General features: G+C 48.2%; 1 protein-coding gene across 3 annotated transcripts in view; it reads right to left on the minus strand.

Annotated features, from left to right (window-relative positions):
- The window catches only part of LOC121273430 (zinc finger SWIM domain-containing protein 1-like), a 55,982-nt gene extending 39,654 nt beyond the window's left edge, over positions 1–16,328 (minus strand). For 2 of the 3 annotated variants that reach the window (XM_041180612.1, XM_041180610.1), the window contains exons 1-5: positions 10,689–10,828; positions 10,191–10,316; positions 8,594–8,898; positions 6,468–6,576; positions 1,319–1,517 (exon numbers count right to left, since the gene is read on the minus strand). In XM_041180612.1, the coding sequence (XP_041036546.1) occupies positions 1,319–1,517; positions 6,468–6,576; positions 8,594–8,850 (565 nt within the window). In that variant the 5' untranslated portion in view covers positions 8,851–8,898; positions 10,191–10,316; positions 10,689–10,828. Of the gene's footprint in view, positions 1–1,318; positions 1,518–6,467; positions 6,577–8,593; positions 8,899–10,190; positions 10,317–10,688; positions 10,829–16,308 lie in introns of those variants that run through there. The other variant, XM_041180611.1, reaches the window with a different exon arrangement.
- Positions 16,329–16,841: the final 513 nt, after the last annotated feature.

A 16,841-nucleotide genomic window follows, 5' to 3' on the forward strand; every position in this document is an offset into this window, starting at 1 on the left:
CTCCTTGGGCAGGGTCGGTGTGGTGCAGTGGGAGAGCAATGTGTTCTCCTTCGGGTAGGGGAGAGTATGGGACAGTGAGAAAGCAGTGAGCTCTTCCTGGAGAAGGGGACAGTGTGAGACAGTGAGGAAGCAGCGTGTTCTCCCTGGTCAGGGTCCATGTGGGACAGTGAGGAAACAGTGTGCACTCCCTGGGGTAGGGGATAGTGAGGGAGCATCGGGCTCTCCCTGGGGTAGGGGACAGAGTGGGGCAGTAACGGAGTAGCGAGTTATCCCAGGGCTGAGGGTCAGTGTGGTAAAGTGAGGAAGCAGCCTGATCTCCCTGGTGTCGGTAACAGCGTGGACCAATGAGGGAATAGCGTGCTCTCCCTGGGGTCGGTAACAGTGTGGGACAGTAAGGGAGCAGTGAGCTCTCCCTGGAGTAGGGGACAGTGAGGAAGCAGTGAGCTCTCCCTGGGGTAGGGGACAGTGAGGGAGCTGTGAGCTCTCTCTGGGGTAGGGGACGGTGTGGGACAGTGAGGAAACAGCGTGTTCTCCCTGGGTTCGGTAACAGTGTGGGACATTGAGGGAGCAGAGTGCTCTCACTGGGGTCGGTAACAGTGTGGGACAGTGAGGGAGCAGTGAGCTCTCCCTGAGGTACTGGACAGTGAGGGAGCAGTGAGCTCATCCTGGGGTAGGGGAGTGTGGGACAGTGAGGGAGCAGAGCGCTCCCCCTGGGGTAGGGGAGTGTGGGACAGTGAGGGAGCAGAGCGCTCCCCCCTGGGGTAGGGGAGTGTGGGACAGTGAGGGAGCAGTGATGTCTCCCTGGGTAGGGGACGGTGTGGGATAGTGAGGGAGCAGTGATGTCTCCCTGGGGTAGGGGACAGTGAGGGAGTAGTGGGCTCTCCCTGGGGTCGGCAACAGTGTGGGACAGTGAGGGAGCAGAACGCTCTCCCTGGGGTACTGGGCAGTGAGGGAGCAGTGAGCTCTCCCTGGGGTAGGGGACAGTGTGGGACAGTGAAAGAGCAGCCTACTCTCCCTGGGTAGGGGATAGTGTGGGACACTGAGGTAGCAGCGTGCTCTCCCTGGGCAGAGGGACCATGTGGGATAGTGAGGGAGCAGCCTGCTCTCCCTGGGTACGAGAAGGTGTGGGACAGTGAGGTAGCAGCATGCTCTCCCTGGGATAGGGGACAACGAGGGAGCAGCCTGCTCTCCCTGGGCAGAGGGAGGATATGGGGTAGTGAGGTAGCAGTGTTGTCCCCTGGGGGGATGGTGTGAGGCAGTGAGAGATAGCAATGTGCTATCCCTGTGGTGTGCCACCTTATGGCATAGTGACACCTACCCTTGACGGATGCCAGCGCAGGCACCATTTTCTCCAGGTTCGTCTGGTTCATCTTCCATGTGGTCCATTTGTCTCTGGGATTATCTTCCTGATGGATCCCCTGCTCTACTGCGCTCCCCAGGTTCTCTTTAATATCTGCTCTGTTACTCTGCACTGCTTTGTCGAAACGTCTTTGATGTGGGAAGCGTTCCCGTTCAGCCTGTAAGTTAGGCAGAGTTAACATCTTTTAATATTTCCACAACTATAACCTATAATTATTTGCTGCCTCTCATGTATTAACACACTGCAAGGTTTCACAGGAGCATTGCACAGCAGAATTTGACACTGAGCCACTTACAGCAGTATTAAATGAGACGATCAAAAGCCTGGTCAAAGAGGGAGGTTTTAATGAATGTCTTAAAGGAGGAATGAGGGGCAGAACGAGACGGAGAGATGTAGGGAGGGAATTCCAGAGCTTAAGGCCTAGGCAACTGAAAGTGCTGCCAGGAATGATGACACGATTAAGATCGGGGATGCGTGACAGGCCAGATTTACAGGAGTGCAGATATCTCGGGGGTAGTGAGGCTGGAGGAGATTACAGAAATAAGGAGGGGCAAGGCCACAACCGGGGGCGGTGGGGGGGTGGGGGGGGGGTGGTTAGAAAACAAGGGTGAGAATTTTAAGCTAGAAATATTGCTTAAGCAGGAGTCCGATTAGTCACCGAACACAGAGCAGATAGGGGACAGTGAGTTGGCGTGGGTTAAGATATGGGCGGCAGAGTTTTGGATGACCTCAAGATAACAGAGGGTAGAAAGGGGGAGAGCACCTACACAGCATTAAAATAGTTGAGTCTATAGATAATGAAGGCAAGGAAGAGGGTTTCAGTAGCAGATGTGCTGAGGCACAGCAGAGCTGGGTGATCTTAGGGAGAGGGAAATAGGCTCCATTAACTGCAATCTCAATGAGGAACTGTACAGCACTGCATCACATTACATAGAATGTCCAGCACATTACCAGGGCATTCAGTCCAACTTGGCCATACTAGTGTTTATGCTGCAAACGAGTCTCTTCCCAACCTTCTTCATCTAACCTCATCCACATATCATTCCAATCCTCTCTCCTTTTTACGCTTATCTTGCTTTACCTTAAATTACTCAGTTCCTCTCTGTGGTAGTGAGTTCCACATTCTAACCTCACAGAGTGAAGGTGTTTCCACTGAATTCCCTACTGAAGTGATCAGTGATTATCATGCATTCATGGCCTCAGTTTTTGTTTCTTTTTTTAATGTATTATATTTAATAAAGCATCGAGCTGCATTATACATATTACTTCTATGAGAGAACACTCGTGACAATGTGTGAAGCTTTGCGTGTGTGTGGCTGTGCAGGTCAGCGTTGACCCTGTGCGTTGGTGACTGTGTGCCCTTAACTATGCACCAGTAACTGCATGGGCTGTGCTACGCGTGTCAGTAACTGCGTACATGCGACTCTTCCATTGGTAACTGCCTGCCCGTGACTCCGAGTGTCAGTTAGTGTGTAAAGCAGATCCCCACTGGTGTGATCCACAGTGAGTCTGAAGCACAGTAAGACGTGATCTGAAGTTTGACAAGAAATTAACAGTGAAGTTTCCAGGAAGGGTGCACTCTGTACAAGTCTTTCATCTGTGAAGTTCAGTGCCTGGCATTACACTTCAAATTTATTGTTTCAAATACCAGGGAGTACTCCCAGTACCATCAAGCAGTCTGCTGTACTTACACTTAAAGACTGACCACTGGGACATGTTACTGATGGAGTGCTTGACAGCGAAGTATAGGCTGTATAGGAAAAAAGGGTCAGAAAATAGAGGATGAAAAATGGCCTTCAAAGTGAAGGCTCTTAGTTTGGCTCAATGGATTTGGGTTCAGGCTGTGAGGGGATTTGAGCCGAGGGGCTGGACTGAGGATCCAGGGCATTTCTGGGGTAAGTGCTGCACTGTCAGCAGTGCTGCTTTCAGATGGAACCTCACGCCCCTTCGACCTGTGCTGATGCCTCAGAAGAAAGAACATTAATGATCCCAAAACAGCGTATGAAGAGCAGGACCTTCTCCCAGTGTCCTGGCCAACATTCCTTTCTCAACCAATACCAACAAAAACTCAAACTCCGACCTAACCTGTAACTTTGCTGGCTAGCACCAGCTTCAACTGTCAGCAGTGCAGGGCCCATTTTAACAGTGACTCCAATACAAAAACCTGATCGGAACGAAGAGGCACGACTCTAACCCGACTCCACAAGGAACACGACTCTAACCCCGACTCCACAAGGAACACGACTCTAACCCCGACTCCACAAGGAACACGACTCTAACCCGACTCCACAAGGAACACGACTCTAACCCGACTCCACAAGGAACACGACTCTAACCCGACTCCACAAGGAACACGACTCTAACCCGACTCCACAAGGAACACGACTCTAACCCGACTCCACAAGGAACACGACTCTAACCCGACTCCACAAGGAACACGACTCTAACCCGACTCCACAAGGAACACGACTCTAACCCGACTCCACAAGGAACACGACTCTAACCCGACTCCACAAGGAACACGACTCTAACCCGACTCCACAAGGAACACGACTCTAACCCGACTCCACAAGGAACACGACTCTAACCCGACTCCACAAGGAACACGACTCTAACCCGGCTCCACAAGGAACACGACTCTAACCCGACTCCACAAGGAACACGACTCTAACCCGACTCCACAAGGAACACGACTCTAACCCGACTCCACAAGGAACACGACTCTAACCCGACTCCACAAGGAACACGGCTCTAACCCGACTCCACAAGGAACACGGCTCTAACCCGACTCCACAAGGAACACGGCTCTAACCCGACTCCACAAGGAACACGGCTCTAACCCGACTCCACAAGGAACACGGCTCTAACCCGACTCCACAAGGAACACGGCTCTAACCCGACTCCACAAGGAACACGGCTCTAACCCGACTCCACAAGGAACACGGCTCTAACCCGACTCCACAAGGAACACGGCTCTAACCCGACTCCACAAGGAACACGGCTCTAACCCGACTCCACAAGGAACACGGCTCTAACCCGACTCCACAAGGAACACGACTCTAACCCGACTCCACAAGGAACACGACTCTAACCCGACTCCACAAGGAACACGACTCTAACCCGACTCCACAAGGAACACGACTCTAACCCGACTCCACAAGGAACACGACTCTAACCCGACTCCACAAGGAACACGACTCTAACCCGACTCCACAAGGAACACGACTCTAACCCGACTCCACAAGGAACACGACTCTAACCCGACTCCACAAGGAACACGACTCTAACCCGACTCCACAAGGAACACGACTCTAACCCGACTCCACAAGGAACACGACTCTAACCCGACTCCACAAGGAACACGACTCTAACCCGACTCCACAAGGAACACGACTCTAACCCGACTCCACAAGGAACACGACTCTAACCCGACTCCACAAGGAACACGACTCTAACCCGACTCCACAAGGAACACGACTCTAACCCGACTCCACAAGGAACACGACTCTAACCCGACTCCACAAGGAACACGACTCTAACCCGACTCCACAAGGAACACGACTCTAACCCGACTCCACAAGGAACACGACTCTAACCCGACTCCACAAGGAACACGACTCTAACCCGACTCCACAAGGAACACGACTCTAACCCGACTCCACAAGGAACACGACTCTAACCCGACTCCACAAGGAACACGACTCTAACCCGACTCCACAAGGAACACGACTCTAACCCGACTCCACAAGGAACACGACTCTAACCCGACTCCACAAGGAACACGGCTCTAACCCGACTCCACAAGGAACACGGCTCTAACGCGACTCCACAAGGAACACGGCTCTAACCCGACTCCACAAGGAACACGGCTCTAACCCGACTCCACAAGGAACACGGCTCTAACCCGACTCCACAAGGCACACGGCTCTAACCCGACTCCACAAGGAACACGACTCAAACCCACATGTTATAAAGTGTTCAGAATGTTCGGAGAACAATACGGCACAGGGGGAGGCCATTCAGTCAATCGTGCCTGTGCCAGCTCTCGGGTCCAATTAGTCCACTCCCCTGCTCTTTCTCCACTGCCCTGCGTAATTCTCCCCTTCGAATATTTAACCAATTCTCTTTTGGATGTTACTATTGAATCTGCTTCCACCACCCTTTCAGGCAGTGCTTTCCCACATCACAACAACTTACTGTGTAAAAGAAAATTCCCATCTCCCTCTTCTGGTTGCTTTGCCAATTACTGTACGTTAAATCTGTCTCCTCAGGTTACTGACTCATCTGCCAAAGGAAACAATTCCTCCCTATTTACTTTGTCAAAACCGCTCCTGGTTTTGAATACCTCAATCAAATCTCCTCTTAATCTCTCTCAACTTTCATGAGAACCACCACCAGAAGATTAAGAGGACATTTGATAGAGGGTTATTTAAGGTCACGAGGGGGTCTAGACAAAGTAGATAGGGAGATACTGTTCCCGTTGGCGGAAGGATGGAGAATCGAAGAACACTGATTTCAGGTGATTCGCAAGAGAAGCAATGGCGATGCGAGAAAAGAATTTTTTTTAATGGAGTGAGTGGTTAGGATCTGACATAGTCTGCCTGAGTGTGCGAAGGCCGGTTCGATTGCGGCATTCAAAATGATCATTAGGGGAACAGAAAAAAACTGCAGAGCTGCACAGAAAAGCTGGGGGAGTGAGACAAAGCGAGTTGTTCTTGCAGAGAGCAGGCATGGGAAGAATAGGCCGAATTGTCTCCTTCTACAATTCTTTTCCATCTATCCATGTCACGGAGGTCCCTCATCCTTGGTGCCACTCCACAGTTAGTCTCTTCTGTACCCAGTACAAGTCATGATATCTTTCTTAAAGAGTGGTGCCCAGAATCAGACACAATATTCCAGCTAACCAGTGATTTATAAAGGTTTAGCAGAACCTCCTTGCTTTTGTATTCCCTTGTCTCAAGTTCAGGATCCTGTATACTTTTTCAAACCAGCCTTAACTTGGGAAGGGAGGTGGAAGTTGCACAGGAGGGAGGGGAGGCATAAAGCAGGTACCAATTTATTATACAGCAGTGACGGTGTCAGGATTTCCACACTGGGTTTTACTTACCTCCTGTACCGTGTGGTTATGCGATTCAATCATCTCTTTCACCACAAACTTGTCCCCATCTGGAGAGAGGCGGACTTTAATAACGCAGGGACACTTGGTCTTGTTGGTTCTGCAACAGACAATGAGCAGCATTGTGTAAGCAGACTGAGGGGGGGAACTTGGCTTAGAGCTTCCTTTAGAATCGACGCATGGCCCCAAAGAAAGTTCCTGTTTGTGGCTAGCAAGAATATAAAACTGAGTTACAACACAGGTGGTCAGGTCTGGCTGCTTGAGAATCAAACTTGTTCAAATATGTAAGATTTTTTTTTGTTTATTTTGAGCCCCATTCCCCCCCGCCCCGCCAACTCATTTTGAATGCACAGACTCTGGGTGGGGAATGGGACTCACAAGTGTCCTCACAGCGTGATCCAAGAAAAAATTCCAGGACAAAAAGTTTCAGTGACGTGGATATATTGGAGAAGCTGGGGTCGTTCTCCTAAAGAGAAGGTTGAAAGGAGATTTGATGGACATGCTCAAAATCATGAGGGATCTGGTTGGAGCAGAAAGGGAGATGCTGTTTCTATTGATGGAAGGACCGAGAACCAGAGGGCACTGATTTAAGGTAACTGGCAAAAGAATCAAAGGGTGACATGAGGAAAAACTTTTTCCCTGCAGTCAGTGGTTAGGATCTGGAACGTCCTGCCTGAGTGTGTGTGTGAGATGGAGGTAGGTTCAATTGTGGGGAATTGGATCATCATCCGAATAGAAACATTTGCAGGGCTCCAGAGAGAGACAGGGAGTGGGACTTGGTCAGCTGCTCTTGCAGAACCAGCATGGGCCAAATGGGCTCCTTCTATGCTGTAGCTATTCTATGATTCTGAAATCTGTCAACAGACCACATATAAAACAAATGCAGCATCTGTGCAGACTTTTACATGCCCACTAATTAGGAGTGAAAGAAGCAATTTATATTGCACCTTTCACCGCCTCTGGGCTTCCCAGAGTGCTTTACAGCTAATTTCTCCTTTGAAGTGTGGTCATCATAATGTTAGAATTGCAGCAGCCAATTAACGTACAGCAAGCTCCCACAATTAGGAATGCAATAACAGCCAGATTATCTGTTTCAGTGAGGTTGTTTACAGGATAAGTATTGGCTAGGGAACCGGACATAATTCGCTCACTCTTTGAAATACCACAGGGTCTTCCACATCCTCTCAAGGGGGCATTGGAGTCTCAGTTAATCGTTTTATCCAAGAGACAGTGCCTTCAACAATACAGCTCTTCCTCAGGGGAGACTCAGGTAGTTTAGGGTAATGTCACCGGACTAGTAATCCAGAGGCCCAGGCTAATGCTGTGGGCACATGGGCAAATCCTACCACGGGCAACTGGTAGAATTTAAATTCACTGCATAAATCTGCTATTGAAAGCTAGTCTCGGTAATGGTGACCATGAACCTATGATCAATTGTAAAAATCTATAGGGAAGGAAATCTGCCACCCTTACATGTGACTGCAAACCCTAGGCAATGTGGTTGACTCTTAACTGCCCTCTGCAATGCTCTAGTAAGCCACTACAAGGGCAATGGGATGGGCAACAAATGGTGGCCTTGCCAGTGATGCCCACATCCCATGAAAGATTAAAAAGAAAGTACTACACTGGAGCTGAAATGTCAGCCTAGATTTTTGTCAAAGTCTCTGGAGTGGGTCATGATCTTCGCCCTCAGAGGTGGGCATGCTATGCACTGCCCGGAATGAATGGTTCTTTGGTTCAGTTTCCTCCTCCATGGCTGGCAGTTGGCAGGTGCGGGGCTGAGGAGGCTGCCCCCTAATCACACTCTCAGAACAATACAGTGGAGGTGGCGGCCATTCGGCCCATCATACCTGTGCCAACTCTCTGAAAGAGCAATCCAATTAGTCCCACTCCATAGCTCTTACCCATAGCCTTGAAATTAATTTTTCCCCCTTTAAGTTTATGCACATCTCTTTTGAAAGTTACTATAGTGTTTGCTTCCACCAGCCCTTCAGGAAGTCTATCCAAAAGTGGAATAAATCACTGTGTAAAAAGACAAAAAGACTATGCTCTGTAAAATGGAGTTACTCAGCAACAGAGTGAGCCTGGCAATTTCCACAATGCAGGCAGCTCCTTACCTCTGGTTTGTTCGCTTCCCAGTCCCTTTGGCCCTGAATAGTTTGCCTCCGTGAATGCACGCGTAGTCAATCTCAGCGAACTTGAGCGCGTCGTTCATGGGCCGTTTAGGGGCCCTCCGCCTCTGGGCCTCAATGGTCCGAGAGTGCCTGGTCCACAGCTGCACGGCGCAGTCCCTCTGGTAGCGCCGGAACTCGCGATGCAGCTCACTGTACGATGAGAACTCAGCGCCCACTCGAAACCCCACCGCTTGGGACATGACTGCACGGCCCCTCAGGAGGACCAGTCAAACCGCAGAGCAGGAACTCTTAAGAAACCACAGTAGAACCAGGTCAGACAAGAATTCAGAGACCAGAGCACCAGAAAGAGTGGGGAGGTGGGAGGATCAGTGTCAGGCTGGTGGGTGGGAGTGTGGGTGGTGAGGGGTTTGAATTCCAGACCCCTCGGTTGCTCGTCTGAATCTATGCCCTCTAGGCTGCCATCTGATCAGTTCCTTGCCCAGCTGAGATGCTGACATCTGCCAGCACTCAAATGGCACAGAGTTGAGTGTTACCAATGCTCCCAGATTGTCCTGCTGTCTCCTGGAAATGAAGGTTCATCTCCCGGACACGGCAGCGAGGAAGCCGGAAGCAAAGTTAGAATGGCATTAAACCTTTGCTCATTATTTATAAAAATTGATCATTTATTTACAACCAAGATGGCTAGCTAACTATCAGTCAAGAATCATCCAAATCAGGTCCTGAAGAATTTGTTCGCTTTCCAATTGGTTGGGAAAATGGTGCTTGGCGAGGATGGATATGTGGGCTGACCATTGGCAGGAGGGGAGGGTGGGGCAATCAGAGATAGGCGGACATGCAAGGAAACCTCCAGGAAAGCATCCAACAAGACATGGTAACCCTGCGCAAAGAGGACCCGGGATGTTCCTGGTTTGAGTACCCACGGGGTCATTTCGGCATTGCTACCAATAGTACCAATAGGGTCTGGATCACAGAATCTCACAGTGCAGAAGAGGCCCTTCGGCCCATCAAGTCTGCACTGACACGAAAAACATCGGACCTACCTACCTAATCCCATTTATCCACACTTGGCGCATAGCCTTGAATGTTATGACGTGCCAAGTGTTCATCCAGGTGCTTTTTAAAGGATGTAAGGCAACCCGCCTCCACTACCCTCCCAGGCAGCGCATTCCAGACTGTCACTACTCTCTGGGTAAAAAAGTTTTTCCTCACACCCCCCTAAACCTCCTGCCCCCTCACCTTGAACCTGTGTCTCCTCGTGACTGACCCTTCAACTAAGGGGAACAGCTGCTCCCTATCCACCCTGTCCATGCCCCTCATAATCTTGTACACCTCGATCAGGTCGCCCCTTAGTCTTCTCTGCTCCAACGAAAACAACCCAAGTCTATCCAACCTCTCTTCCTAACTTAAATGTTTCATCCCAGGCGGCATCCTGGTGAATCTCCTCTGCACCCCCTCCAGATAGCTTGGGATGATCATCGAGAGTGCACTTACTCACAATTCCAGGATCTAGCTGTTGAAGATGGCTGCCCAGGTGTCCCTATAGTTGCGCTGAGGAGAGAGGGGCATAAATCAAAGTTACCTAATCAAAGGAGTAGCTGCAAGTGGATACGGATGATTGAGACAGGGGCCAGTCTGGTCACGTGCTCGGTGTCCTCATTCAGATTTCTCACAGCTCATCAGCACCGAGGAATGTTGAGTGAGATTTCTGGTGAAAAAGGGTGAGAAGCGTCAAAGATTTGTTTACATACATTCAGCTGGGCAAAGTTTACACTGAATTACATAGGGCCTACAGAAACAGGCCATTCGGCCCAACTTGTCTATGCCTGTGCTTTTACTCCACACAAATAACCTTCTACTCCTCTTCATCTCACCCTATCAACATAATCTTCCATTCCTTTCTTCTTCATGTGTTTATTCAGATTCCCATTAAATGTCTCTATATTAGTCACCTCAACTATTCCACGTGGTACAGATTTCCACATTTTTACAATTCTTTGGGCAAAAAAACTTCTCCTAAATTGCATATTGGATTTATTGGTGATTATCTTACATTGATGGCTCTGAGTTTTAGACTCACCTGCACCTTCCCTGTGAAAACATTTCTTATTTACTCTCGGGTTCATTTGCCAATTATTTTCAAACTGCAACCCCTGGTTGCTGATTCACTTGCCAGAAGAAACAGTTTCTCTTAACTTGCTCTGTCAAAACCTCTCAGAACTTTGATCACCTCTATCAAATGTCCCCTTAAGCTCAATTAAAACCAGGAAATTCTGAAAAAACTTCAGCAGGCCTGGCAGCATCTGCAAAGAGAGAAACAGAGTTAACGTTTTGAGTTCAATATGACTCGTCTTTGGAACTCCCCTCAACGTTGTCTGCTCTAGTGAGAGCAGGCACAGCTTCTCCAATCTCTCCACATTACTGAAGTCCCTCATTCCTGAGATCGTCCTTGCAAACCTCCTCTGAAACCGTTCCAGGTTTGGAGATACTGCCTAAATATGGTGTCACACATTGCTCCATTTTGAGGCCTAATATATATTGAGATGAACTTGCTAAATAAAAAATGTGGTATAACAATGGAACTGTCATTTAAAGGAAAAATAATACCCGAGCTGGTAAACCTGGAGTCTGGAACAAACTTCCCGAAAGGATGGTGGAGGCAGGTTCGATTGAGATATTCAAAAGGAAATTGGATTACTACCTGAAAAGAGAGGATGTGCAAGGTTACGGGGATAAGGCAGGGGAGTGGAGCTAGGTGAAATGCTATTTCAGAGACTCAGTGCAGACTTGATGGGCCAAATGACACTTTGCACTGTAAAGATATTGATGTGGGTTACTTAAAGAAAGAGTGCATTTATACAGCACTTTTAATGCAGTCATTCACCACAGGAGCATCAAACAGAATTTAACACCAAGCCACATAAGGAGATATTAGGACAGGTGTTCAAAAGCTTAGACAAAAACGTTCTAAGGCACGTCTTAAAGGAGGAGAAGTGGGAGAGGTTTACGGAGGTAATTCTAGAAGTAGGGCCTTGGCAGCCGAAGGCACGACCAGTGGATCGGTTACAAGTCAGGGATGCACAAAAAGTCACAATAGGAGAAGGTCGGATATCGTAGGGTTCTCAGACCGGAAGAATGACAAGGGTAGGGAGGGGTGAGGCCACGGAGGGGTTTAATCAAAGTGTTACTGAACCAAAAACCAAGGTAGGTCAGAGAGCACAGATAGAGGAACAAGACCTGGTGCAAGTTGAGAAGGTGTGCATCAGAGTTTTGGAAGAACTGAAGTTTACAGAGGGTGGAATGTGGGAGTCCAGCCAGGAGAACACAGGGATAGAATCACAGAGTGAGAGAGAAGGAGGAAGAACGGTAGCATCGTGGTTATGTTTCTGGACCAGTAATACAGACCCAGACTAATACTCCTGGGAACATGAGTTCAAAACCCACTACAGCAGCTGAGGAAATTTAAATTCAATTAATTTAGAAATAAAAAATCTAGACTTCAAAAGCTCATCTCAGTAATGTGATGATGCAATGACTGGACTGTTGCAAAAAACCAATTTGATTCCCTTCGGGTTCTGGTTCATAAGGTCAGAAGTGGGGATGATCGCTGACGATCACACAATGTTCAGTGCCATTTCTGACTCCTCACATACTGAAGCAGTCTATGTCCATGTGCAGCAAGGCCTGGACAATATTCAGCCTTGGGCTGATGAGTAGCAAGTAACGTTTGCACTAGCTCATGTATGGTGCTGTGATCATACAGTGGTTCGTAATCTGTGTTGTGGCCATAACAAGCTCGGTTCGAATCTGAGTCACGAGTTATTTAAGCGGGAGGCGGTGGCGTGGTGGTATCATCACTGGGCTGGTAATCCAGAGACCCAGGGGAATGCTCTGGGGACCTGGGTTTGAATTCTGCCACAGCAGATAGTGAAATTTGAATACAATGAAAATCAGGAATTAAAAGTCTGATGGCCATGAAGCCATTGTCAATTGTTGTAAAAACCCATCTGGTTCACTAATGTCCTTTAGGGAAGGAAATCTGCCGTCCTTACCTGGTCTGGCCTATGTGTGACTCCAGGTCCATAGCAATGTGCTTGACTCAGTTGTATCAAATCGCTAAAAAGTTGAAAAGGAATGGAACTGGACAGACCACCCGACATCGACCTCGGCACTGGAAAGGACAATGGTAAACTCAGCCCTGTCGACCCTGCAAAGTCCTCCTTACTAACACCTGGGGGCTAATGCCAAAATTGGGAGAGCTGCCTTATAGACTAGTCAAGCAACAGCCTGACACAGTCATGCTCATGGAATCACAACCTTACAGACGTCCCAAGCACCACCATCACCCACCTAGCAGAGGTGGTGGCACAGTGGTATACTGCGAGCTGTCCTGGGAGTTCTCAACATTGACTCTGGACCCCAAGAAGTCTCTCAGCATCAAATCAAACATGGACAAGGAAACCTCCTGCCGATTACCGCGTACAGCCATCCACCCACCACCCCTGCCCTCAGCTGATGAATCAGTGCTCCTCCATGTTGAACATGATTTGGAGGAAGCACTGAGGGTGGCAAGGGCGCAGAATGTACTCTAGGTGATGAGTGGCTCTGTAGAACCAGTACAGACCGAGCTGGCCAAGTCCTAATGGACACAGCTGCTAGGCTGGGTCTGCAGCAGGTGGTGAGGGAACGAACCATAGGAAGAAACATATTTGACCTCATCCTCACCAACCTGCCTGCTGCAGATGCATCTGTCCATGACAGTATCGGTAGGAGTGATCACTGCACAGTCGTTGTGGAAATGAAGTGCCATCGTTACATTGAGGATACCATCCATTGTGTTGTGTGGCACTCCCACCCTGCTAAATGGGATAGATTTTGAACAGATCTAGAGACTCAAGATTGGGCATCGATGAGGTGCTGTGGGCCATCAGCAGCAGCAGAATTGTACTCGAACACAATCTGTAACCTCACAGCCTGGCGTATCCCCCACTCTACCATTACCACCAGGCCAGGGGATCAACCCTGGTTCAATGAAGAGTGCAGGAGGGCATTCCAGGAGCAGTACCAGGCGTACCTAAAAATTGAGGTGTCAACCTGGTGAAGTTATAACACAGGACTACTTGCATAAGCAGCAAGTAATAGACAGAGCTAAACAATTCCCAAACTAGCAGATCAGATCTAAGCTCTGCAGTGCTGCCACATCCAGTTGCAAATGGTGGTGGACAATTAAACAACTCACTCGAGTAGGAGGCTCCACAAATATCCCCATTCTCAATGGTGGAGGAGCCCAGCACATCATTGCAAAAGATAAGGCTGAAGCATTGACAACAATCTTCAGCCAGAAGAATTAGCTGGATGATCCATCTCGGCCTCATTCAGAGGTCCCCAACATTATATTTGCCAGTCTCAGCCAATTCAATTCACTCTGTGTGATACCAAGAAACGGCTGAAGACACTGAATGCTCCAAAGACTTTGAGCCCTGACAATATTCCAGCAATAGTGCTGAAAACCTGTGCTCCAGTACATGCTGCACCCTCACCAAGCTGTTCCAGTACTGCTACAATGCTGGCATCTACCTGGCAATGTGGAAAATTGCCCAGGGATGTCCTGTACATAAAAAGCATGACAAATCCCACCCTACCAATCCCACCACTCCATCAGTTTACTCTCGATCATCAGTAAAGAGATGGAAGGGGTCATCAACAGTGCTATCAAGTGGCTCTTGCTTGGCAAGAACCTGCTCACTGTCAAATACTCAGCAGGTCTGACAGCATCTGTGGAGGGAAAGACAGAGTTAACGCTTCAAGTCTGTAGAACTCTTCTTCAGTCATATGGACTCAAAATGATAACTCTGTCTCTCTTTCTCAATAGATGCTGTCAGACCTGCTGAGTTTTTCCAGCATTTTCTTTTGTTTCAGATTTTCAGCATTTGCAGTATTTTGCCTTTAACCTGTCCACTGTCTCTCAGTTTGGGTTCTGCCAGGGTCACTCAGCTCCTGGCTTCATTACAGCATTGGTTCAAACATGGACAAAAGACCTGAACTCCCGAGGTGAGGTGAGAGTGACTGCCCTTGACATCAAGGCCGCGTTTAACAGAGTGTGGCATCAAGGAACCCTAGTAAAACTGGAGTCCATGAGAATCGGGGAAAACTCTCCACTGGTTGGATTCATATCTAACACAAAGGAAGATGGTTGTGGTTGTTGGAGGTCAGTCATCTCAGCTCCAGGACATCACTGCAGGAGTTCCTCAGGGTCGTGTCCTAGGCCCAACCATTTTCAGCTGCTTCATCCTTCCATCATGAGGTCAGAAGTGGGGATGTTCACTGATGATTGTACAATGCTCAAGGTCATTCACGACTCCTCAGATACTGAAGCAGTCCATGTCCAAATGCAGCACGACCTGGACAATATCCAGGCTTGGGCTGACAAGAGACAAGTAATATTCACACCACATAAGTGCCAGGCAATGACCATCCCCAACAAGAGAGAATCTAACCATTGCCCCCCTGACATTCAATTGCATTACCATTGCTGAATTCCCCACTACCAACATCTTGGAGGGTTACCATTGACCAGAAACGGAGCTGGACCAGTCATATAAATACCGTGGCTACAGAGCAGGCCAGAGGCTAGGAATCCTGTGGTGGGTAACTCACCTCCTGACTCCTCAAAGCCTGTCCACCATTGTCTTGAAGGGATATTAATCTATATAATGTTATTGGAAATTATTTCAAATTGGACTTGTAGAAGGGTATGTGTCTGTGGGTGTGAGTGTGTGTGTGTTAATTGGATTAAAGCCAGCTAGTCTGGGTGCTCTGATATAGTGGTTTTGAGATATAAATAGTAAGAAAGAGGGTGCGTTTGCATTTTGTTGAGTAAACCACTCAAAGACTGGGGGGGTTGGGGCGGCAGAAATCTTGCACCTCACTATTGCTCACCAAGCAATATGTTTATATTACTCATAAAATTGGTACTATGAAAGGGGTTTTATTGTTAGGAGAGGTGGAGTTCAAAGAGCCTGGTGACACAATGAAAATTTACATTCAAAGGGAAGGCTAGGTATATACAGAAGAGCTTTGTGTGTGGAAGTCAGAGGCATGTGAGATCTAAGTTGACTGTAAGCTTACAACTGTCCGCAAAGGGGCCAAATTGAAAGGAACCTCATTTTGAATTTTTAAGGGAAAATGTGCTTTGCTTGGTGTCTGTTTAAGTCTATGGGTTACTGTTACCTTGGGGAAGATTACCTGGGAGTGATTAATTTGGGGATTTGTTTAATTATTATTGTGGTAGTAATTTTTAGGCACCTATATGTGTTTAATACCTTGTGAAATTAATACATGTTTTATTTAATTTATATAAAAACCTCTTGAGGCCTGTTGGTTTTATTCCTGAATTCAGAGCTGCATCTCAAACATACCCACTGAAAATATAGGTTATGACAATTGTTTAAAGTTTCCCTCTGGGATTTTAAATAACTCAGCCTTTACCAACTGCTGTGTCATAACAACCATCTCGAAGGTGCAAGTCAGGAAGTGTGATGGAATACACTCCATTTACCCAAATGAGTGCAGCTCTAACAACACTCAAGAAGCTCGACACCATCCAGCACAAACCTGCCTGCTTGACTGGCATCCCATCCACCACCGATGCACAGTAGGAACAATGCGTATCATCTACAAGATGCACAGCAGGAACTCACCAAGGCTGCTTCGACAACATCTCCCCACGACCACATCTAGAAGGTAGCAGATGCATGGGAACGCCACCACCTGCAAGATCAAGCCACACACCAACCTGACTTGGAAATATATCCCCGTTCCTTCACTGTCGCTGGGTCAAAATCCTGGAACTCCCTCCCTAACAACACTGTGGGTGTACCTGCAGCACATGGCCTGCAATGGTTGAAGAAAGGGATGCACCAACACCTTCTCAAGGGCAATTAGAGATGGGTAATAAATGTGACTTTCATGGTAATGCCCACTTCCTGAGATCACAAGGAAAAAAAGCCCCTTGTGTCAGCTCTTTGGCAAAGTTATCCAAGTGCCCAACTCCCCCGCTCGTTCCCCATAAGCCTAACAATATTTTCCAAGTAGTTGCACAATTCTTTTTCAAAAGCTACTATTGAATTTACTTCCCTTTCAGGCAATGCATTCCTGATCACAACAACTCAATTTGTAAAAATGTTTCCTCCATGCCTCCATTGGTGCTGCTTTTGATCATCTTAAATCTGTC

This window comes from Carcharodon carcharias (assembly GCF_017639515.1).
Source record: "Carcharodon carcharias isolate sCarCar2 chromosome 19 unlocalized genomic scaffold, sCarCar2.pri SUPER_19_unloc_7, whole genome shotgun sequence".
NCBI lineage: Eukaryota > Metazoa > Chordata > Chondrichthyes > Lamniformes > Lamnidae > Carcharodon > Carcharodon carcharias.